Source organism: Rhinopithecus roxellana, chromosome 20 (genome assembly GCF_007565055.1).
Source record: "Rhinopithecus roxellana isolate Shanxi Qingling chromosome 20, ASM756505v1, whole genome shotgun sequence".
Taxonomy (NCBI): domain Eukaryota; kingdom Metazoa; phylum Chordata; class Mammalia; order Primates; family Cercopithecidae; genus Rhinopithecus; species Rhinopithecus roxellana.
Window position 1 is genome coordinate 70,486,636 of NC_044568.1, and position 24,482 is coordinate 70,511,117.

Sequence of the window (24,482 nt, forward strand, 5' to 3'; positions counted from 1 at the left end):
GCCTTGGGACAGAAGTCAGCCTGTCAGCCTTCTGGAACACCTGAGTCCATTGTGGCCACTTCCTCATCTCCAGAACAGCTCAGCCCTGCAGGGGCGTTTGAATTGTTTCCTCCTACACAACACTGAACTGTGCAGCTCCCGCCCTGACCTGTCTCTAAACAGCGTCACTAGTCCCAAGGCCTCCTGCAGTCCACTGGACCCACAGACACGCCAACCAGCAAGCTGGGGGTCCTACTGAGAGACATTTGGCGCTGGCTGCCGTGCAGTCAGAGTGGGCCAGGCAGCTGGGACATAAGAGGAGCTGCTGGAAGGGCCGGGCACGGTGGCTCACGCCTGTAGTCCCAGCACTTTAGGAGACTGGGGCGGGTGGATCATGAGGTCAGGAGATCGAGACCACAGTGAAACCCTGTCTCTACTAAAAATACAAAAAATTCGCCCAGCGCGGTGGTGGGTGCCTGTAATCACAGCTACTCGGGAGGCTGAGGTAGGAGAATGGTGTGAACCTGGGAGGCAGAGCTTGCAGTGAACCAAGATCGCGCCACTGCACTCCAGCCTGGGCAACAGAGCCAGACTCCGTCTCAAAAAAAAAAAAAAAAAAAAGAGGAGCTGCTGGAGGAAGTGGAGCACCTTGGATGCCACCTGGACTCACGTCTGCCCCTACCACCCTCTCGGACCTGCACCCTCCGCCCGGCCCAGGCACCAGGAGAACCCTCTGTGTCTTTCCAACAAGCCCCAGGCAGGAGGGGCTTCGCAAGCAGAAGCCCCCGTCTCCCAAGTCCTCCACAAACAGCACCTGTGTGAGGAGCCGGAGAAAGAGAAGACAAAGAGGGCTGTGTGTGCACCACAGCCCAAGTCAGGTGGGAAAAATCCTCCTGTGGCTTTTGCTGTTGGCTGAGGCCCCTTCCTTCTAACTCACCGTTGGCAGGAGTCAGACGCCTCAGAGAGAAAAGAAGCTCAGCAGGCTTCCCCTGCCGGTGGGGGTGGAGGAGCATTCGTGCTGTCCACTGCCAGGAAATGTGGGGGATTCTGAGGACCACACAGAGACACACACACACAAATAAACACCGATTCAAACATACACACAAAAATACCCAGACACACACGCACACAAATACACACCCAGACACACACACACACACAAACACCCACTCATACAGAGACACACAAATACACATACACACAGACAAGCACACAAATACCCACCCACACACAAAAATACCCACCCACACAGAGACACACAAAAACACACCCACCGACACACACACACACAAATACTCATCCACACAGAGACACACTCACACACACAAATATCCATTCACATACACGCAAATACACACTCACCCCTCCACACAAATACACACCCACCCACACAGAGGCACCCACACACACATATACGCATCCATCCATCCATACACACACAAATACACACCCACCACACACCCACACAGAGACACACACCCATCCATACAGAAACACACATAAACACACACACACGCAAATACCCATACACAGACACAAATACCCACACACATACACCTACACACAGACACATACACATACACACACCTACCCCACAGAGACACACACACAGACACGCAGACACACACAAGTATACACACACACGCACACACACACATACACATGAGCATAAAAACACACACACCCATCCACACACAGGCACACACATAAATACACACCCACACACAGACAGGCACACAGGCTGGACAGGGGCCTCCTGGATGGGAGTGGATCCTGGCACAGGGCTGATGGCATAGCAGCCCTGGTCATGGTCATCTGGGGAAGAGACTGGAGGGGTGGGCTGGGCATGGTGGCTCATGCCTGTCATCCCAGCTCTTTGGGAGGCTGGGGCGGGCGGATCACTTGAGGTCAGGAGTTCAAGACCAGCCTGGGCAAAATGCTGAAACCCCGTCTCTACTAAAAATACAAAAATTAGCCGGTGGTGTGCACGTGTACACCCAGGCAGGCTGAGGTGGGAGGATCACTTAAGCCCAGGAGGTTGAGGCTGCAATGAGCTGAGATCGAGCCACTGCACTCCAGCCTGGGCAGTAGAGCAAGACCCTGTCACAAAAGAAAAAAGGAGAGAGAGACTGAAGGGACTGATATGTAAGGAGGGAGGCTTAGCGCTTCTGAGACATCCTTGGTGCTTCAGGCCTGTGTGAGGAGGGACTGCCAACTCTAACATTTAAGCAGAAATCCAGAAGTGAGGATTTTGTTTTAATCTGTCACTTTCCCTCCTCACTAGATTTCTGGAAGGAGTTATTTATCAGTGAAGAGCCGGAGAATCCATTAGCAAACTGACGCATGAAAGTGATGAGCAAGAGAAAGTTGTGAGACAAAGCAGAGAAGCTGAGGCCAGAAACTTCCACCCAGGACGCTGAGCTCCTGGCGCATCCAATGAGTCCCTCCAGGATGCCGTCCGTCCTGGGATGAAGGCAGAGGGGTTGGAAGGAGGCGAGGCCGTCGGGGGAGAACAGGACCTTACGAACGCAGGCCCACAGCAAAAGGAGAGATGATTCTAGAGTATCCAGTCTTCTAGTGCAGTAGAACAACCTAAATTTTCTAAGAGGTCACCCAGCTGAGGGTGCTCCCTGGGAGGGCTGAGGCGTTGAGGTGACAGCTCCACTGCCCACTCACCTGCGACCTAAAAGCCCCTCTCCTCCATGGGGTGCTCCTGACAGCCACCTCCAGGGCAGGGGAGTGGAGATGGGACAAAGGCTGGCCCGACTGTGCCCTACCCAAGCAGATGGTCCTTCCCCCAGACCTCGTGCCAAACAGGAGTGAAAGCCCAGCCACCTTGTCTCACAGAGACCGTAGAGTTTGTTAAACTGACACAGGCTGCGGACTTCCAAATGGACCCCTCTCTGCAAGTGTGGAACTGGCTCTGCCAGGCACTGCTTTGCCCATGCTTCTAAGACACAGGCAGAGGGCGCTGTCCACCACACTGGCGATGGCCTCAAAGCCCCTGTTCACGCCTGGGACAGCGCCCAGGGACCCTGTTCACTCCTGGGACAGCCCCCAGGGCCCCCACTGGCTGCAGTCAGCAGAGGGCAGGGTAGTGGGGGAGGGCATGGACACTCTGTGGGCCGGAGTTGGGAGAACAAGGCCTATTATTGGACAGTTGGTGGCCATGGCAACTACACAAGAATGCCTGAGACTGAAAATCCGTGGGCTTCAAGGAACTCCAGCTCTTGCACTGGCTGAGTCACAGTGACTACATAACTCTTCCTCCCACTTTTGGGACACTTTTGAGAGGGACAGGGATCCTATCTAACAACACAGGATAGGCATCGCCCAAGACCGTCCTGAGCAAGCCTGCACACCGTGACCCTAATGATGAAGATGTCCCGCAGACACTGTCCGGGGAAGGCACCATGCTCTCCCAACCTACCACAGCCAGATGTTTTTGTAAAGAATAAAAATTAATTACTAGGAAAGCAAAGACATAAAATACACATTAAAAAAAAACCTACAGTTTTTATTATTAGATTCCATCAATCCTACCAGACGGGGGATCCTGGACTCCATGACTCAGGATTCACAGGGACCCAAGCAAGCGTACCGTCAACAGCTCAAGCAGCAGCACTGGGTGGGACCTGGAGGTGCCTGGGTGGGACCCAGAGATGCCTGAGAGGAACCCGGGGGCAGCTGGGCGGGGCCCGGACATGCCTGAGTGAGGTTCAGCCAGGGTTCTCTGAATCCAGTCTGTGTAGCTTAGCACCTGGGTGTAGACACCAGGCCGGAAAGGCCGGGCACAGCCGAATCCCCAGCTCACAATGCCAGCCTGGACCCACGTATCATTGATGGGGCAGACCAGCGGCCCCCCAGAGTCACCCTGGGGGAGAGAGAGGGAGGGCCCCATGAGGTCTGCATTGAGGGAGACACCTGGGCCCCAAGTGCCTTCAAGAATCTGCTGCTGAGGCCAAGGAGCTAGGCAAGGACTCTGGTCCCTCTGGAGACCCTGATGGGGGGAACATGGGGACAGAGCCCAGGACAGGGTGAGCCTAAAGAGCACACACTTCTGGATGGGGTGACCAGGAGCTGCAGTCACCTGGCAGGAGTCTTTCTTGCCCTGGACAGAGCCAGCGCAGAGCATGTCGTCCTGGATGAGGCGCTGGCCAGCCAGGCTGGGCTCTCCGAGGTGGTACATCAGCTCACATGCGTTCGAGTCCAGGAGGGGCACAGCCACCTCCTGAAGGACACTCGCCAGGGCTGGATGTGATGGGGGGGGCCAGCCTGAGCCCACCTTGAGCCTCGTCCCCATCAGGTGAGCCTCTTCCCTCTCACCTGTGCTGGTGGCAGCCTGCACCTCCTACCTCTTCTCTGCCCACCCACCCTGCCCTTCCCAACTCCTAAATCAGGAGACAGTGGGGTCAGGGAGCAGGGCTCAAGCCCAGATCCTCTCCCATGACCCTGGCTAATCTCATAACCTCTTAGCCTTGGCTTATTCATCCCACCACAGGCACAATCCTGGACACTGGCTCAAGATCCCCAAAATCTAATATGGTGGTCACCTTGGTCAAGGGGAGTCCCACAGTCTGGACAGTATGGTTCCTGGCCCCAGGTGTTCCCAGCTTCAGGGTGGGGTGGGAGGGGAGAGAAGATAAACACGCAGACCAAGGTCTGTGGAGACCACTCAGGCTGGCTCTGCGTGGTCCCTGGGCTGGTCCTCCCTGGCTAGAAGTGGGAGCTGGTGAGTGCATATTCCCCTTACCTCTCTCCTGGGTGGACCCCCAGCCTGTTACCCAGCACAGGGACCCAACGGCGAGGGGGGTCTGGGGTCCCGGGAGGCAGACAGGGCTGAACTGGGAGGCCTGCAAGGGGAATTCCAGCTCCATCAGGGCAATGTCCCCGCTGGTGGTGGCCCCACGGTATGAGGAGTGGACCAGGAGCCTCTTCACAGTCACCAAGGCCGAGTGGGGCTCTGAAAGGGAGGGTGTCAGCCCTCCGACTTTAACACGGTAGACCCTGGGATCCTCAGACCTGAGAGGGGAACGGAAACATGGCCCGCTGCAGGCAGCCGCCGAGGGGAGGGGCGAGGAGCACCCCCACCCAGCGCCACTCACCTCAGGAAGCAGTGGGCGGCCGTGAGCACCCAGCGTGGGTGGATGAGGGAGCCCCCACATATGTGGCCCACTGAGGCCAACCACAGTCCAACCTGCCACGGCCAGCGTCCTTCCTGGGTGTCTTGGCCTCCCACAATCCTCCCGGCCTCCTTGGAGTGGCCGCATTCTGCAGAGGGACGGGCAGGTGGGAGACCTCAGCTTTCTTCCCTCTCAGAAAGCCCCTCCCTACCGTTCTCACTCTTTACCCTAACACCTTCTGACATCCCTCAGCCCTTGATGTCCAGGGATGAGGCTCCCAGGGCCAAGGGCCTCTGCATGTCCCCTGGGGCCAGTCTTCCCTGGCCAGGAGTAGGGGTTGGCTGAGTGCAGGGATGAGATGTCTACGGTACCTGAAGGCAGCACATCCCCATGGGCCCCTGGAAAGCAAGAGAGCAAAGGGGAGCACACAGGCTGGCAGGGGGTGGGAGGGAGGAGAAGACAGAGGCGCACCCCTCACCTGGCAGCAGCCACAGCAGCAGCAGCAGGGTGGGGCCTGCCCGAAGCCCCATGGCTCCTCTTCCCTACAGACACTGCACTGGGGTCAGAGTCCTTGGACAGCACCAGAGGTTGGGGGGGGCGGTGGGGGCAGGTCATTAACCAGTGGCAATCACGCTGGAGCCCTCTTTGCCTGGCAGAACCTGCCCTCCTCAGATGCCGCTTGGGTTCCTGTCCCGCATGTTCCAGGGAGGTGGTTTAGAGGAGGCTGGGGATGCCAGGGCCCACTTCAGGCCAGTCCCTCCAAGGAGCCAGAGATCAGAGGACTGGTCAGTCCACCCTACTGGGCTGAGATGTGGAAGCCCCACCCATCCTTCTGGCAGGCAGGAGACCCCCACTGCTTCGCCTACTGGAAGCTCTGCTCAAGGCAGAGGTGGGGACCAACCCTCTTCACCCTGTCCCCCACTAGGAAGTTTGGTGTCTCCACGCAGGCCAGTCGGGCTGCCCCAGCCCACCTCCCGCCTCCCTTCCCATCAGAAGGACCTGTAGCTCCTGCAGCGCCCTCCCGGGGCACACCGTATCTAAGGGGCTGGTGCCCAGGGAGCCCTGTTCGTTGCTATGGGAACAAACCACAGCCAGGGTTCAGCCCTCCAGACAGGAAGGGTCGAATCAGGAGACACGTTTTCCAGGTACCACTTCCTCCTGCTGCCGCCACTGCCCAAAACCTTTGGCCCCCATCCCAGGATCAGGAGCAGAGGCGGAGCCAGTCCCGAGGCAGCTGAGGACCGAGGCAGCTGAGGCAGCGCTTGGTGTTGTGCATGGCCTCCAGCCCAGACTGAAGTCGGCCTGACCCGAGAAGCCCAGAATCGCTGAGGAAGCTCCCCACTGTTGTCGCCTCTCAGCCCCACGCCCACCCATCCACAGGGAGCCGGGATGCTCACTCAGCCACGTCGCGGACCTCATTTCGGCTTCGCTACGACTCTGCCAACAGGGGGCGCCACAGGAGGTTACGCGGTCGCAGGGACTCCTTTCCATCCGTTTCCGGCGGTTTTCCGTCAAACTTCCTGCGCTTTTCCAGAAGTTGAGGGTGTTTCGCTAAACTTCCGGTGGGCTCCAAGAGGGTTTCCAGTGGGCTCCAAGAGGGTTTCCGGTGGACTTCCCGTGCGATCAGGCGGGGTTCTGGTCAGTATGCGAGTCCTGTGAGCATCATCTCAGCCTGGCCTCAGGCCCTGGAGGATCTGGAAAGTGAGTGGTCCTTCTCAGGAGCCAACCAGAAGACGTTCCCACTGACCGACGATGGTAGGGTTGGAGCATCACTGTGGGCAATAACTTGGATTGATTTAAATACGTAAAATAAGGCCAGGTACGGTGGCTCACGCCTGTGATCCCAGCACTGTGGGAGGCTGATGCGGGCAGATCACCTGAGGTCAGGAGTTCGAGACCAGCCAACATGGTGAAACCCCATCTCTACTAAAAATACAAAGATTAGCTGGGCGTGGTGGTGGTACCTGTGATCCCAGCTACTCAGGAGGCTGAGGCAGGAGAATCGCTTTAACCCAGAGACAGAGGCTGCAGTGAGCCTACACTCCAGCCTGGGCAGCAGAACGAGACTCCTTCTCAAAAAAAAAAAAAAAAAAAAAAAAAAAAAAATATATATATATATATATATATATATATATATATCCGTGAGTTCATAATATTATAAAAAAGACCTCCTTTATCATTTTTGGAGTATGCTAAGGAAACAGTTCATTATTTTGAGGATAAATAGGTGCCAACACATAAACATTTTTAAAAATAGAATGAAAGGGGCAACAAAAATAAATAGATGATGAAAAGTTTCTCTTTTTGGAGGAATTCCTGCTACTGGACCAGGAATATCACCATGTTGCAATCTAATGGATTAATTGGTCTAGGGAATAATCCTCAACAGCTGCTTCCATCACCAGGAGACAGTTAACTGGTGTGTACCCCCTGATAGACTTTTCTGGAAAAATCAGAGGCCTGCAAGGGGAAGCCCAGCAGCATCAGGGCAACATCCCCGCTGGAACAAACAAAACAAGAAGCCTGGAGGAGGCAGGCTGTGTAGAGCTAGGGCAGCATCTTGACCTCGCCATCACACCCATAGCTGTTGAATCGTGGTTTGCTGTCACTAGCAGGTCAGGTTGTAGCCTTATGGTCATAAATGGCTGCTGAAATCTGGGCAATGCATGTGCATTCAGTACTAGAAGAAAGAGGAAGGAGAGAAAGGATGACACCAGCTGAATATGTTCCTTTTATCAGGGAAAAACAGTCTTCCTAAGAAGCCACCCATCTCATTGGCCAACACTTAGTCCCACAGGCACATGTGACCATGCAGGAGACAATGAACATTTTTAGCTCTTCCAGATGGAAGAAGCAAACAGAAGTGTTGCAGGAGGGGTTGGCTTAGCCAAGCAAAGGAGCCTGCCATGGAGGGAAGTCATGTGTTTAAGCATGTGCTTTTAAATGCTTGCTTCGGATGCAAAGTGGAGAAGAGTTAGGAGGTCCCACGCATAGGAGAAAGTTCCCTCAAGAGCTCATGATTTGAGGAAGGAGTAGCCAGACTTCACAGCCTGCAGCTAAGGCAGTTCGTGCTGTAATGACATTTGTCACAGAGGTCAGATGGTCCCCATCGGTGCTCTTAGGGAGGTAGAGAGAGCTCTGCAAAAGGCTGTTCTATCGGAGAGGTGAAAAAGGAGCCAGAGACATCTGCCCAGGAGTCTAGGATGGGCATGTAGCCAGCCACGGGGGCCCAGTACAACTGGAACATGTGGGATTCCCTCTTGAGGAGACAGCCAGGCTTACGGGTCTCTGCAGTCCCTAGAGACAGGTGATGCTGGTGGGGCAGAGGTAGCAAGGTCCTCCCACCCAGCATGGTTCACATGTGGGACTTGTTCCTGGGCCAGGCTCCAACCGGGGAGAAGGGGGCTGTTTTGTGAGCCATAGACTCAGCATGTCCAGCAAAGTTTGGGGACATGGGCTGGCCTGACTCTGAGTAGGGTGCACACACTGTGAGCTGGCAGGACCCCCAAGGGAAGGGTCCCCAAGGAGAGGGAGCTGCACGTGCTGCCTGAGCCCGACAGGGGCTGGAGAGACTGTACCCACCTCCTGGAACCCCACCCTGGTTTGGAGAGGACATCGTTGGAAGTCCTGTTGCACTACAGAGCCAGAGCTGTCTTCCCACTCCACCCCGAGCCTGTCCCTCAGGGCCCTGGGATCCCATGGAGCCACTAAGGAAGGCATGAGAGGCTCCCTTAAACTCAAGGCTGCCTGGAGGTGACCTCCCAACTCAGAGAAATCTCCACCCTCCCTGGTGAACCCTGCCGTTTACGGGGCGGCTTCTCTGCCCCCACTCTAGGGGCTACATTCTCAGAGGCTTCTGTCAGGACCCTATTAGAGGGAGTAGATGCAGAGTAGATGCACGTGCACCAGGGCCTGTGGAGGTAAAGGGACATGCACCCACGAAACTGAGGGTCAGAGAGCGGGAGCTGACGAGGAGAAATAGGACAGGAGCAGGGAGAGGAAAGGAGAGGAAAAAGAGGAAGACGAGGGGCAGGAGAGGGCTGGTCTGGAGGCACAGAGAAGGGGGGCAGAGCTGGCGGGGTCGAAGGAGACACTGAAGGGAGAGACTCCAGGACAGGAGCAGGGGAAGGAAGTGGGGAAACGAGGGAGGGGTCACTCAGAGACAGAAGGGGGCAATCCAGGAGCAGGGGCAGAGGTTGAGTGAAGGAGAGAGGCCAGCAAATGAGGACTGGAGAGGGGAGGGGCTAAAGCCCACAGAGGAGGTAAGGGAACCCAGAGCATAGGGTGACATCAAGAGGGGACCAGGTCACAAATGGAGGGGCCGTGGGGGTTGGCTCTGCTACCTGGGACACCTGAGTCACCCCAGCACTCCCTGGGCCGGTCACTCTGACAAACAGCAGGGCAGTTCTGGTTGGTTGGTTGGTTGGTTGTTTTAATAAAAACAACCCCATAGCATTTACTGTGATCTGATAATCATATAAAGGTAATCAGGCTGGGCCAGTGACTCACATCTGTAACCCTAGCACTTTGGGAGGCCAAGGCGGGTGGTTTGCTTGAAGCCAGGAGTTGGAGACCAGCCTGGGCAACATGGAGAAACCCTGTCCCTATAAAAAATTTAAAAATTAGGCCGGGCGCGGTGGCTCAAGCCTGTAATCCCAGCACTTTGGGAGGCCGAGACGGGCGGATCACGAGGTCAGGAGATCGAGACCATCCTGGCTAACACGGTGAAACCCCGTCGCTACTAAAAATACAAAAACTAGCCGGGCGAGGTGGCGGGCGCCTGTAGTCCCAGCTATTAGGGAGGCTGAGGCAGGAGAATGGCGTAAACCCGGGAGGCGGAGCTTGCAGTGAGCTGAGATCCGGCCACTGCACTCCAGTCCGGGCGACAGAGCGAGACTCCGCCTCAAAAAAAAAAAAAAAAAAAAAAAAATTTAAAAATTAGCCTGGCATGGTGGCTCAGGCCTGCAGTCCAGCTACTTGGGAGGCTGAGGTGGGAGGATCACTTGAGCCTGGGAGGTAGAGGCTGCAGTAAGCCAGGGTAACACCACTGCACTCCAGCCTGGGCAACAAAGCAAGCCCTGCCTCGAAAAAAAATAAATAAATAAGGCAATCAAAACAGTATGCACAAATATTTTAGAATTGCACTTCCAAAAAAGGACTCCAAACAAAACAGAACAAAAAACTAAAACTGTGTTGCCTTCTCCAAACTTGGCCGTGTCCTTGATCACTTCTGGACGGAGACATTTCATGGTGGAGTCATAGTGTCTCATTCTTCAGCACAATTGGACCTGGTTGTTTTCTTGACTTCGCTTTGGGTGAATGTCTTCTGTATTGGCTACTAAGAGGATCACATACTCACCAAAGCCAGCAGCACAGCCCTCTAACCACATAACCACTTGTTACAGGGATGCTGCGGAAGGCCTGAACCCAGGCAAGCTGGGATGAGGACCCTGGGTCCAGGAAGCCAGAATGGGTTGCAAATGAGTGGCTGTGGGGAAACAGAGTATTAGTCTGCATCCCTAAGCAGGCAGGAAGCCAGACAGACCCCTCCTCTTGGCTTGGGACCAAACTCCCACCTCCCATGGGAACAGGTGGGGTGACTCAACTCCTGATGCCCACAGAACCAGAGGCCTGCCCTGCCACTGTCCGCTGCTTCTTCCAAAGTGGGGAGTTTAGAGGTTCGCAGTGAGTTGCTCGACGAATCGGCTCCTGGGGATGACGACCCAGCAGCCAGCCCATGGAGACGGGGCTCTGATGGGGCTCACCTGGGCGCCTCCCTCCACCACCACCCTCAGCTCTGCCATCCTGAGGCCCCTGAGGCCTGTGGTGGGGAAAGCAGAAGGGGGGACTTGGCCAGGGGTGGAGAGGTAGCACCCCACTCCCATGGGGCTGGGTTTCTCCTCACCAGCCTGTTTTGGAATCCAACGCACAGTTTGGGGGTTCCCAATCCCTCTCTTCCCCTTCCTGAAGCGGCAAAGCTGGGTCTCCCAGGCCTCTAGACTCTGCCCCCTCTCCATCGGCTGCCCTGCCCTGGTTGGGAGAGGGATAAAAGGAAGGGTGGCCCAGGGCTGCAAAGGTCAGGGGTCAGGAGGCTGAACCCTAGGTGGAAGCAGGGGTCAGCGTGAGCCCCAGGTGGACAGGATGGCACAGTCTCTGGCCAGGCCAACATCCAACCCCCTACCTTAACCCCCTCTGGACCCTTGCTTTCCAGTGTCCCCAGGCATGGGAAAAAACAGACATTGCAGAATAAATAATTTATTGAAATTGGAGGAATAAATAAGATAGGTGGGCAGGGTTACAAATAGCTGTAAAAATCATTAACTTTTATAAACACAAAAGCGCTGGGGCCTGGGGCGGGACCGGAAGTCATGGGGCGGGGCCTGAGGCCTTGGAGGCGGGGCTTAAGGCCTTCGTGGTGGGCGGGGGGCGGGGGGCGGGGAGGGGCCTCCTTTCCGCAGCAGCCTTTCGGGCCCCCAGAGGTAGTTGGACCTATTTACAGCGGGGGAATCCGCCCGAGGCCGTCGCAGATCCAAATCCAGATCTGGATTTGGCCATCTTTCAGATCCGAGCCCCGCGACCCACTGCGCCCTAGGAGCGCGCGGCTGCCCCAGAGCCCGGGCTCTATGCCGTGAGGGCCCCACTCTCCTGAGCGCGCCCACGGAGCTGCACCCCTTGCACGATCTTCTCCACCCAGGAGCGGTGCGCAGAGAGGCTGATGTAGACCCCGGGCCTGTTGCGCTCGGCACAGCCCTCGCCCCAGCTGATGATGCCGGCCAGCAGCCAGGCGCCGTCCACCTGGCACATGAGGGGGCCCCCGGAGTCGCCCTGCAGAGAGGAGGCGAGGTTAGGAACCCCCGTGCACAGGGGGTGGCAGAATCCAGGGCCCGTGCCCTGTCAGGGAGCAGATGAGCCCCTTCCCGGGAGCCCATTTCTCCTTCCTGGGGGAGACAGGACCTGAGCTCCACCCAGGTGAGAAGTGCCTGGCGACAGAGTAGGAGCTGCAGCCAGGCCTTAAGACGGCCAGGCCTTAAGACATCCAGGCCCGGGTGCTGCTGCTGCACTATCTGACTGTCTTTCAGACAGTCCCAGAGCTAGAGCTGGCTCTAGGTACTGAGGCGTGGGAAACCCCCTGAAGGGAATGCAAGCTCCCGGAGGGCGAGGTGGTGCAGCTGGATGCCCAGTTTAATGTCTGAACAAATAAGTGAGTGGCTGATCCAGGCTGAGGCTGGTTCTATGGGGACCGGAGGCTGTCAGGCACAGCCAGTTCTGGGGAGGAGGCCAGGGAGAGGTGGTGATGCTCAGTGGGGACAGGGCTGATGCTGGCTCCTTCTCGAGGCCCTCCTGGCCAGGGATTGGGGGTTCGAGGGGGGCTCACCAAACAAGCATCCCGCTCCCCCTCCAAGTAGCCAGCACACAGCATGTCCTCAGTGATGGCTTCCTGTCCTGCTCCCCGCCAGTACAGGCGGCTGCAGACTTCCGAGTCGATGATAGGAACCTTCAGCTTCTGCAGGGTCTGAGGGTGGGGCAAGGGCACTGAGAGGAAGGAGGACAGAATCAGGCTTGGGGTCTCCCCTCCTCGTTGCCTCCTCAAAGGACTATCCGCCCTGATCACCATTCCTCTCAGCAGCGGTGCTCAAAGGCTAACAGATTAGCTCTACCAGGCTCTCCCAAGATGCCTTCAGAAAATCGAAATTCCAGGTCTCCACCTCTGGCCCTGCTGAATCAGAACATGAATGTGAAACCTAAGACCCTGCCTGCCTCTTTAATAAATTTTCTGATATCCACAGATGGTTAGAGCCTTTCCTGTCTCAGACACTGCATTACTTCATCCAGCACTGGGACTGCTATAGAGGAAGTGTTCAATAAATGTCTAATCAATGCTGAAAATTACCAGGACCTGAGGGATCCCCACACCTTGCCTGCAGCTGGTCTACAGACTGTGGTCTGCAGATTGTGGACTGAAAGTCCGCGATTCTAGCTCTTGAAGAAGCCCCTACAGAGATTATGGGGAGGTTGAAACCTCAGAGTCAGTGGGATCCCCATACACCTGAGCTAGTGTCATTTCTCTTAATTATTCTGGAATCTGGTTAAATTTTCATCTGTCTTACACTTTGTTCTTACTTAGTCTCTCTCTCTCTCAAACTCTCTCTTCCAGGTCTTCATTGTATCCTCATTTCTGCCTGTATGTTTCTTTTCCTTGGCCCAGTCTCTATCATCCACCTGCCTGTCGATCTGTCATCTCCCTTTCTCTTGCTGCTTCCCTGCCTCTTGCTTTATGTAATCTAGTTTGAGTTTCGAGATGATGTTTTCCAAACCTCCAGAGGTGGTTTGAAAATTGTATTTTACAATTAAGGAGGCTGCATTTTCTCCTGAGAATTTTGCCTGCAATTATGGCATGCTGCCACCAGGGGGTGCCTGTTCCCACTCTGGAATCAGACCTGTTTTTATATTCATCCTGTATTCAGCTTAGTCCCACACACACCTCCTTTCAGCCATTCCTATATCGATGAATTGAATAGCTTCATGGGTCTGGCTGTTGCCTCAAAACAGCTAAAGATACTTTTGAAGTAGAAATGAGGCCGGTCACAGTGGCTCACACCTGTAATCCCAGCACTTCAGGAGACTGAGGCTGGTGGACTGCTTGAGCCCAAGAGTTCAAGACCAGCCTGTCTAACATGGAAAAACCCTGTCGCTACAAAAAATACAAAAATTAGCCAGGTGTGGTGGCACACACCTGTAGTCCCAGCTACCTGGGAGACTGAGGTGGGAGGGTCACTTGAGCCTGGGAGGCAAAGGCTGCAGTGAGTTATGATCACACCACTGCACCCCAGCCTGGGTGACACAGTAAGACCCTATCTCAAAGAAAAAAAAAAAAAAAGAGGAAGAAGAAGAAAAAGAAGAAGAAGAAGGAGAGGGAGAGGAAGAGGAAGAAGGAAGAGGAGGGGGAGGAGGAGGAAGATGAGAAAGAGGAGGAAGAAGAAGAAGGAGAAAGAAAAGAAAAGAGAAATGGCCTGAAATTGCCCAACGAGGTTTCTTCTGGATTGCAACCCATCTTTTCTTCCATCTGTGTCATGCTGTGCCTCTGGCCTCCACCTTTTGTTGCTCATGGTGTCTGTGTCCCTAAGTGTCTGCCATCCTCTGTCCCCATCCACCCCCAACCACCTTGGAGAGAAAGAAGCCGCACCTCCATCTTGGATGCTCCCCCAGCCTGAGATCCAGCAGTGGGTGTTTGGAGGGAGGTGGATAGAGGCATCAGGCAGGCAGATGGGCAGGACCCGCTCCGAGAACTGTATGGAGCACTCCAGACGCACCAGGGCAATGTCCGCACGGGCACCCTCCTTCCAGGAATACATAGGGTGGGGCTGCACCCAGGCAACACCCACCTTCTGGGACCGAGAGCCAGGATTCCCTAGCTGCCAGGCTCCCAGCAGCACAGAGAACAGGGATGGCTTGTTCAGGTTGCTGGAAGGAAAGGGAAGATGAGGATCAGCCAGGAGGGTCTGGGAGGAGGTACCTGGGGGAACAGCAGGGATGTGAAGATGCCTGAAGGCAGGAGAGGCTTCTAGGTAGAATCGAGGGGCACCAAGATTGAACAGAGGTCCAGAAGCAGAGCCCGTGAAGGGAGCTCAGGACCTGGGACACAAAGCCCAGGACCTTGAGAATCAAATGTCCCAGGCTGGCTGTACATACTCCTTGAAACAGTGGGCAGCAGTGATCACCCAGTGGCTGGTGAGCAGGGAGCCGGCGCAGTGGTGGGTCCCATTCTTCTGGATGCTCACGACCCAGGGCCACTCGCTGTCAGTGCTGTCCTCGCCGCCCACAACCCGGTTCAGCTGCTGGGGCTTCCCACAGGCTGGGGGAACTGGAGGGGACGGTCAAGTTTTGTTATCTCCAACTTCCTACAACCCACCCTCAGAATCCCAATCCCTAGGCCTGCACCCCAAGCTCTGCCCACAGCCCAAGCTCCATTCATGCCCCCAAGCTCCACCCACATCCCAAGTTCTACCTGCACTCCAAGCTCCACCCACACCCCAAGCTCTACCCACACCCTAAGCTCCACCTGTACCCCAACCCAACCCACACCCCAAGCTCCACCCACCTCCTAGTCCCTTCCCTCCCTCCATCCTCACTCTCTGCTGGTCCTCCCTCGACCCTGGCCCTCCCACTCCCTCTCTGTCAGCTGCACCTGGTCTCTCCCACCGCCTTTCCTTACCCTGCTTTCCACTCTGTTCACCTTCCTGGCTCTCTCTCTCCTCTGGCTCTGGCACCTCTCAAGCCTTTCTCCTTGCGTTGGTGTCTCCTTCCTGCCTCCCTTCCCCTTGGGCTCTCTCCCCTTCTCACTCCAGCCCCTTTCTGACCCGTGCCCAGGGGAGGGACACATAAATACTGCCTGCGCTTGGGCCTCCTACCCTCTCCCTCCCGTCAGAGCTGCCAGCTCCACTCACCAGGTATCCTGGCGGCACTGAGGGTGGCTGAGGGCAAGAGAAGGAAACAGTTAGGCCAGTGAGGGGCCCCAGGACCCAGTGGTGAGGGGCCCTCAGTGCCCAGTGAGGAAGAGCCGCCAACACCCAGTAAGAAGGGATCCCAGTGCCCAGTAAGGAGGGTTCCCAGCACCCAGTGAGGAGGGTCCCCCAGTGCCGAGTGAGGAGGGGTCCCCCTGAGTACCTGGTGGTGAGGAACCCCTAGCCCTCCAGTGCCCAGGGAGCCCCTCAAGTCTCTCACCCCCAGGGCCCCTCCCTGCGGGGCATTTCCTGGGGCCTGGCCAGTCCCTGGCTGCACAGCTGTGAGCCTGCCCTCCCGCAGCTTCCCGTCCAGCCTGCCTACCGAGGACCAGGACCAGCTCCTCCGAGGGAGGCACAGGCCTGAGCCCCTGGGGCCTGGACGCTGCTGCCACTGGTGCCCTCCCCTGACCTCCTGCCGCAGGAACAAAACAAAACGGTGCTGCCCCAGAGGCAAGCCGCGGAGGACGAGGAGATGGGAGAACACGGAGGCGAGAGGGAGGAGGCGATGGCGACGCCGACAGTAACCGGAGACAGAGGCGCGCTGCGTACTTGCTGCGTTTTCTGTTTAATCCTCACAGCCGTAGAAGAAACCGAGGCAGAGAGCAGTTAAGGAGCCAGAGATAAACAGAGAGCAGAAGCAGAAAGGAGATGAGAGAGGCAAGGCGGGGAGGGAGAGAGGGAGGGAGGGAGAGAGGGAGGGAGGGAGGGAGGAGGTGGGAGGGAGGAGCAGCCTCCGGACGTACCTGTCCACGCCAGCAGCAGCAGGGAGGTGAAGGTGCCAAGACAGCCCCCACCCAGGGATGCGGGGTCTCCAGAAACCACCATGGCTGGTGGGGCGGGGGAGCGGGCAGCAGGCTGGAGAGATCCAGGGCGATGCGGGTCAGGGTGTGTAGATTCCCTGCAGGTCGCCCCAGGTTTTATCCCGGGAGGCGGAATGCCGTCAGACCAGTCCCGAGGTGGCTCCCGCGGCCACTCCGGCTGTGGGTCATGGGCAGGGGGCGGGGCTGCGGGGAGGAAACTCGCCGCTACAGGGCCCTGGGGGGGCTCTAGTTGAGACCCCAGGCTCCAGCTGTGGGTCCAGGATGTGGCCTCCGGAAAGGCAGGGGAGGGGGCTCGGCCCAGTAGTCCCCGAGATTGACTGTCCAGGGGCGGAGAAAGGTCCCAGGGCACTGAAAGGGGTTCCGGGCTGGGGAGGGCCTGGGTTTGGAGTGCTTGAAGTCTGGGGTACTGAGTGTTGGGGGTGCTAGGGCCTTAGGGATCTAGGGGGTGCCCGAGGCTCAGAAACGGCACCCACCTGCAGGGGACCGAGCCCCTGTGACTCAGTTCAGAGACCTGGCGCAACCCGGGGCTCGGGAATCCCGTTAACCCACTTCCCGAAAGCTATGAATCAGGTGAGTGGCGACCTTGGTGGCCTCCTGGTGGCCGCCCTCCTGTCGTTTCTGCAGGCGGGCCTCGACCCTGCCATTCAGACACCTGAGGACTCACCTCACCTGGAGTCCTGGGAAGGGGAGGAGCCCATGGGCACCAGGGCGCGGCCAAGCAGCGGGGTTGAGAGAGGAGGAGCCCCGGGAAGGGCTGGGACTTCCAGGATTCAAAGAGCTGCTGGACTGGGTTGTACGGGGCTGGGTCCTGGGCTGGGAGTGGATTCTCGATTCTTCCTCCCAGCGGCTGCGGCAATGGCAAGCCGGGGCTGAATCCTGTGAGACCTTCCCTGACTCAGTGCCCTGCAGCGCCCCACACTTGGAACACTCTGACACTCCCACCCAAGCAGGGCAGGCTTCCTCCTCTACAAAGAGGCCTGCGCCCCTTCACCAGTTCAATCAACAAGCCTCCAGCAGGGCCCTTGCTACCCCTGGGGGGGGAATTAAAAACAACCATAGCGTCTGGGCCAGGTGGCTCATTCCTGTAATCCCAGCACTTTGGGAGGCCAAGGCGGACAGATCATGAGGTCAGGAGTTCAAGACCAGCCTGGCCAACATAGCGAAACCCTGTCTCTACTAAAAATAGAAAAAAAAATCAGCCAGGCATGGTGGCAGGCGCCTTTAGTCCCAGCTACTTCGGAGGCTGAGGCAGGAGAATTGCTTGAACCTGGGAGGCAGAGGTTACAGTGAGCTGCGATCGCACCACTGCACTCCAGCCTGGGGGACAGAGCAAGACTGTTTCAAAAAAAAAAAAAAAAACATAGCAGTGAATATGTATATAATAAATGTATTTATATTAATATAGTATTTATAGAATAGAGCAAACATTTAGGAGTGCCATGCATTGCCTCACCTAATCCTCAAATGTCCTTATTTTCCCACTCTGCAGGTGAGGAAACTGAGGCAGCTTAGGGCGGTTAAGTGACTTGCCCGAGATTGCTGGGTGAGTGATGGAGCCGGACCTGCACACCGACTCTGCAGGTGGCTGCTGGGACAGCCCCCAGCAGGGCTTTGGAAGCCTGGAGGAGGTGCCTCACCCTGCCTGGGGTGAGCTCCACCTTGTTCCCTGCCGAGTCAGGGTGGCGTGGGTCAGGGGCCTGGCAGACCACTGTGGCTGCTTCAGGGGCTCCGTGGCTCTGAGCAGGATGGGTTTTGCCCTGAGGGTGGGCTCTGTGCTACCCACCTCCTCGATCTGTTAAGGGTTAGGGTGGCGGCAGGACGATTGGCGCTTTCTCATGGCAGAGACGCCACGCCCCCCCCACCCCCAGAGACAAGTCAAAAAGCAGGGCCCTTGGGAGCCCCAAGAGGATGCATTATTATCTGTCCCAGGACTCAGAGGGGGCTTGGGGGAACTGCAGGAAAAGGTCACGCAGAGTGGCCAAGGAGGGGCAGTGTCTCTGAGCAGCAGCAGCCCTGGAGCAGAAATGCCTGCTAGCCCCCACCAACCAGACTCACTCTCCCCCGCTCAGCTCTGCACCCAGGGTGGCCAGGGCCCTCCTGCTCCTCACCCCATTGTCACCCCATTGCCACAGAACCATGGAACCAGGCAGTGGCTTGGACCCTAGAGGTCCACTGTGAAGCTAGGTGCTGGGGAAACAGTGGGGGCTCTCTGTGGCCCCAGGATCGTGGTCAGTGCCTGCTGCACCCTGGGGCTCAGCGAGTGTCTGTTGAATGTATAAATGAGTGTGGAATTGGCAAGTCTGCAAGTGGCTGGGGACCGACCACTCCAGCCTCCCTCTCTGCCTCCTGCCCAGGTTTTCTCTCCATTCCAGCTTTTCTGCCTTTCTGAAGAGCTGGCTCACTGCCCTGGAGACCCAGGGGTAGCCATGGGCCCTGTCCAAGATGCCACTGTCCCTGAGACAGGGTGGCCGGGAAGAGGGCCTCGAGGAGAAGGGCCCAGTAGGAGCTGGGGGAAGCCCTGAGGAGCTGAGTGAAGACTTCCTGGCACAAGTCCTGGGGAAGGGCCCCAGACAGCAGTTCCCCAATTCCCAGGGTATAGAGGGTGGAGTCTCTGAAAGGCCACGGGGTGGAAACCCTGGCATGATTCAACGTTCACTCAACAAAATACTTATTGAGTGCCTGCCAATGCTAGACCCACGTGCTGGCCGGCATCCCTGCCTGTACAAGCGCCGGATGAGCTGCACGCCCCTGCCACCCACCCTCCACTCCCTGCCAGCCTGGCCTCAGGGTCTCTGATCCATGTGCACTGGGGCGGTGACAACTGACAGGGCCACTGGAGCATTTCCGTGCTAACAGCAGCTTCCACTGGCAAAATAAGTGACTCGCCAATGGTGGCATCTCAGATGTGGGCCTAGGAGTCCCGGGAGCTACTATGAACAGGGCTATCCATTCATTGTCGCACCAAAGGCTATGGAGCCCACCACGTGCTGGAGTTGTCAAGGACAATAAGACACTGTCCTTGTCCTCATTAACTCAATCAAGAAGCATTTGCTGATCACCGCCTGTCTTAAGTGCTGAAGACACAGCAATGAGTAAACCAAAAGCTGTGGACATCGGATGAAACAGAATTTTAAACAATAGGTAAATCATTTAGCTCTATGGAAAACAGGATAGAGATTTCTCAAAGAACTAAAACTAGAACTACCATTCGCCCAGCAATCCCACAACTGGACATCCACTCAAAGGAAAATAAGTCATTAAATCAAAGAGACACCTGCACTCGTGTGTTCATCGCAGCAACGCTGTTCACAACAGCAAAGCCATGAAATCAACCTAAGTGTCCATCAACAGATGATGGATAAAGAAAATGTGGTGAATATATACACAGTGGAATACTACAAAGCCATAAAAAAGAACACAAAACCACGTCTTTTGCAGCAACGTGGATGGAACTGGAGGCCACTATCTTAAGCGGAACAAGTCAAACACAGAAAGACAAATATTGCATTTATTTATTTATTTAGATGGAGTCTTGCTGCCTGGAGTGCAATGGTGCAATCTTGGCGCACTGCAACCTCTACCTCCCGAGTTCAAGTGATTCTCCTGCCTCAGCCTCCCAAGAGATTCTCCTGCCTCAGCCTCCCAAGTAGCTGGGACTACAGGCATGTGCCACCACACCCAGCTAATTTTTGTATTTGTAGTAGAGGCAAGGTTTCAGCATGTTTGTCAGGATGGTCTCAATCTCTTGACCTCATGATCCACCACAGTTGGCCTCTCAAAGAACTGGGATTACAGGTATGAGCCACTGCGTCCAGCCGTTTTTTTTTTTTTTTTTTTTTTTTTTTTTTTTTTTTGAGGCAGAGTCTTGTTCTGTTGCCCAGGCTGGAGTGCAGTGGCACAATCTGGGCTCACTGCAACTTCTGCCTCCCAGGTTCAAGTGATTCTCCTGCCTCAGCCTCCCATGTAGCTGCAATTACAGGTGCACACCACCATGCCCAGCTATTTTTTATATTTTTAGCAGAGATGGGGTTTCACCATATTGGTCAGGCTGGTCTCGAACTCCTGACCTCAGGTGATCTACTGGCCTCAGCCTCTTAAGCATGTTCTGATTTATAAGTGGGAGCAAAGCGGCTGGGCTCAGTGGCTCAAGCCTGTAATCCCAGCACTTTGGGAGGCCGAGGTGGGCAGATCACAAGGTCAGAAGGAGATCGAGACCATCCTGGCTAACATGGTGAAACCCCGTTCCTACTAAAAATACAAAAAAATTAGCCGGGCGTGGTAGTGGGCGCCTGTAGTCCCAGCTACTTGGGAGGCTGAGGCAAGAGAATGGTGTGAACCTGGGAGGTGGAGCTTGCAGTGAGCCGAGATCGCACCACTGCACTTCAGCCTGGGCGACAGAGTGATACTCTGTCACAAAAAATAAATAAATAAATAAAATAAAATAAGTGGAAGCAAAGCAATGTGCACCGATGGCCACAGAGTGGAATAACAGACATTGGAGACTGGGAGGGTGGGAGGGTGGGAGGGGACAAGGGAGGAGAAATTGGCTATTGGATTCGGTGTTCACGATTTGGGTGACAGACACTAAAAGCCCAGACTTCACCACCACACAATATATCCAGGTAACAAAAATGTGCTTGTACCCTCTATTTTTTTTTTTTTTTTTTTTTTTTTCTGAGACAGAGTCTCACTCTATCACCCAGGCTGGGGTGCAGTGGCATGATCTCAGTTCATTGCAACCTCAACCTCCTGGGCTCAAGCAATTCTTGGACTTTCACCTCCCGAGTAGCTGAGACTGCAGTCATGTGCCACCATGCTTGGCTAATTTTTGTATTTTTAGTGGAGACGGGGTTTCGCCATGTTGGCCAGGCTGGTCTGGAACTCTTGACCTCAGGTGATCCACCTGCCTCAGCCTCCCAAAGTGCTGGTGTTGTAGCAGGATGAGCCTCAGACAAAACTCCTCAGACACCGGATTAAAGAAGGAAGAGGTTTTTTCTTTGGTCGGGAGCGTCGGCAGACTCGCGTCTTAAGAGCCAAGCTTCCCGAGAAAGAAAAAAAACCTCTTCCTTCTTTAATCCGGACTTAAAGTGCCAGTTACTTCCCGGTGTTCAGCCACTGCGTTGATCCTCCAATGGGGGCCTGCTATGCACTGCTCTGAGGAGGCGTTCCCCCGGGGCAAATGCCTACCCGGGAGCGTTCTCAGGATCCGCATCGCTCAAGCTGGCCAGAGTACTCCGCAGGGATGCTCTACAGGGCAGGCATATGCTGCCTAAGGGGCTGCCTCGACCATCCGTTAATCATCTCGTTTCCCGGTCAGGGAACCAAGAGTGTGAGCCACCGTGCCTGGTCTAGTACCCTCCAAATCAATAAAGATAAAATTTTTAAAATCATTTAGGTTTGGCACAGGGGCTCGCCCCTATAATCCCAACACTTTGGGAGGCCAAGGCAGGAGGATCACCTGAGCCCAGGAGTTTAAGACCAGCCTGGACAACATAGTGAGATCCCTTCTCTATAAAATTTTTTTTATTGTAATTATTTAGTCTAATAGTTGATGAAGTAAATGGGGGAAACCAAAGCAGGCAAGAGGCGTGGGGAGTGGCTGGGGGTTGGGGTGGGTGAGGATGGAGGGTCGCAGTCTTAAGTAAGTGGCCCTGGCAGTTCTTCCCAATGAGGGTAACATTTGAGGAGAGACCTGAGATGGGAGAGAGCCGTGTGGCGCGCTCAGGGGACCGTTCCAGCCCCAGGACAGCAAAGGCCAAGGCCAGGATATGTGGGCCCAGGTTGGGGGGTCCCAGTAGAGAGTGGCAGAGGGTGTAAAGCATGATGGCCTTCAGTTTTGTTGAGGGGCCAGAGCCCCTCCAGCCCTGGCTGCATTTTAGCAGGATCCCAGGAGGAGCCATATTAACAGCTGGCTGTGAGGAGGCCAGGGTGAAGCAGGGCTGCCCGTCAGGCCCAGGACAGAGAAGATGAGGTGGGGAGAGGGATGGATTCTAGGTCTTTCTCTGAGGCCAAGTGGACAGGACCAAGGGCCGGAGGGCCTGTGCAGTGGGGGCAGTGACTGCCTGGGGCAAGGGTTGGGGGCAGGATCAGGAGTGACTCTGGATCTGTTTAGCTGGAGACGAGGCCCAGGGCAGGTGAGCTCAAGGCAGAGGTCGGGCTGGAGGGAAACCTGGCATCTGGAGCCTGGGGAGGATTTAAAGTTTGGAGGCTGCTGAGATGATCAGCGAGCGGGTGACATTTGCCGTCAGAGACCACATGGGTGTGGACAGCCAAAGAGTTCCACACCCCTCACTCACTCACCTGCAAACTGGAAAGGACTGGAACCACCACAAAGCAGAGACGCGGGCGGCCAGGAGAGAGTGTCCGAGGCCTAGGGAGCCCCTGTAGGAAATGACCACGTGGCTCTGGCACAGGGGCTGGGTGCTTGGGCTGGCCAAGGTCACCAGACCACTGAGGTCCTCCTGGGCCCCGTAGAGAAGACTCTGCTCAAGGGTGGGGGAAGGTACTGCCGGCTTGCAGCAGAGTCAAGCTGGGATCCGAGCTGGGTTAGAGGCATGGAGGGTACACAGGAGGTAGGTGGGGAGGCGGGTGAGGGCTGCAGTCCAGGAAGAAACTGTGGCAGGGACTCTGGGGGAAATGGAGACGGAGCGAGGGGGATGGCAGGTGCCAGTGAGCCAGGCAGGTGGTGGGGTGACCAGCTGCCCAGAACGCCCAGGACTGAGAGCCTGACTGAGATATTCATGCCCTGATGTCTAAGTGGGGCTAAAAGAGGCAGGTCTTCAGTGTCCCTTTAATCCCCCCACCCCACCCAGAGAGGGGCTCTGGTGGGAGCCATGTGGGGAGGAGAGGCCTCGCAGAGCGAGATGGTAACGTGCTGCCTGCCTCTCCTCCGCAGTTTCAATGTTTGTGGAACTCTGACCCTGGCTCAGAGGTTGCTGGCTGTGTTTTGTGCAAGGAGGGGCTAGGTCCTTCAGGGCTGAGAAGGTGGGGAGGCTGGTGGAAGGGGAGGCCACCAGGAAGCTGTGAACCTGGATGTGAAGCCACTGTGATCCAGGTAAGCTGCCTGGCCTCACGGAGCCTCCGTTTCCTCCTTGGCCCAGCAGCTTGTTCTGGGACCAGAGCGGCAAAGCAGGTGTGGAATCCAACTTTCCAGGGAGTCTTGTTAAACCTGCCATGTTGTTTGTTTTTATAAATTGAGCAAGTATGCATTTTTTAAAAAATCTGCATTTCAAATGATGCTGCTGCGAACATGGATGTGTAAGTATCTGCTTGAATCCCTGCTCAAACACACGTGTACACAGATGTTCACTGCGGCATCACTGACAATGGGTGAGGTGGAAACGACCACATGTCCATCGACGGGCAAGTGGGTGAACACATTGCGGTCTATTCCCACCGTGGGAGGACACGCAGCCTCAGCCTCAGCCTCAGCCTCAGCCTCAGCCTCAGCCTGGATGGACCTGGAGGACATTGAGTTCAGTGACAGGGGCTTGACACAAAAGGGCAGACATTGTATGATCCTCCTAAGAGAAGTCCCTTGAGCAGTCAAGTTCATGGAGACAGAACATAGAATGGGCCAGGCGTGGTGGCTCACGCTTGTACTTCCAGCACTTTAGGAGGCCGAGGTGGGAGGACTGCTTGAGCCCAGGATTTTGCTGAGACTAGCGTGAGCAGCATGGTGAGATCTCATCTCTACAAAAAATACAAAAATTAGCTGGGCATGGTGGTACATGCCTGTAGTCCCAGCTACTCAGGAGGCTCAAGTGGGAGGACGGCTTGGGTCCAGGAGGTCGAGGCTGCAGTGAGCCATGATCATGTTACTGCACTGTTGCAGCCTGGGCAACAGAGTGAGACCTTGGAAAAGAAACAAAACAGAAGGAAGGGAGGGACGGAGGGAGGGACAGACAGAGAGAGGAAATGATGGAGGGAGGGAGGCACACAGGGAGGGAGGAAGGCAGGCAGGCAGGAAGGAAGGAAGGAAGGGAGGGGAGGGGAGGAGAGGGGAGGGGGAAATGGAAGGGAAGGGAGGGAGGGAGGGGAACGGTGGGTGCCAGGGG

The 24,482-nt window shown here is 56.0% G+C and overlaps 2 protein-coding genes across 2 annotated transcripts; both read right to left on the reverse strand.

Moving 5' to 3' along the window:
- Positions 1-3,556: 3,556 nt before the first annotated feature.
- Positions 3,557-5,632, reverse strand: LOC104672343 (serine protease 30-like). Its single transcript, XM_010376126.2, has 6 exons — positions 5,581-5,632; positions 5,474-5,500; positions 5,085-5,250; positions 4,733-5,001; positions 4,070-4,230; positions 3,557-3,853 (listed from the first exon to the last, which is right to left on the reverse strand). The coding sequence occupies exons 1-6, from the start codon at positions 5,630-5,632 to the stop codon at positions 3,557-3,559; spliced, it is 972 nt and encodes a 323-aa protein (XP_010374428.1).
- Positions 5,633-11,341: 5,709 nt separating this feature from the next.
- PRSS22 (serine protease 22) lies at positions 11,342-16,496 on the reverse strand. Its single transcript, XM_010376122.2, has 6 exons — positions 16,348-16,496; positions 15,548-15,574; positions 14,793-14,964; positions 14,287-14,564; positions 12,478-12,635; positions 11,342-11,927 (listed from the first exon to the last, which is right to left on the reverse strand). The coding sequence occupies exons 1-6, from the start codon at positions 16,427-16,429 to the stop codon at positions 11,724-11,726; spliced, it is 921 nt and encodes a 306-aa protein (XP_010374424.1). The 5' UTR covers positions 16,430-16,496; the 3' UTR covers positions 11,342-11,723.
- Between the last annotated feature and the right edge of the window lie 7,986 nt (positions 16,497-24,482).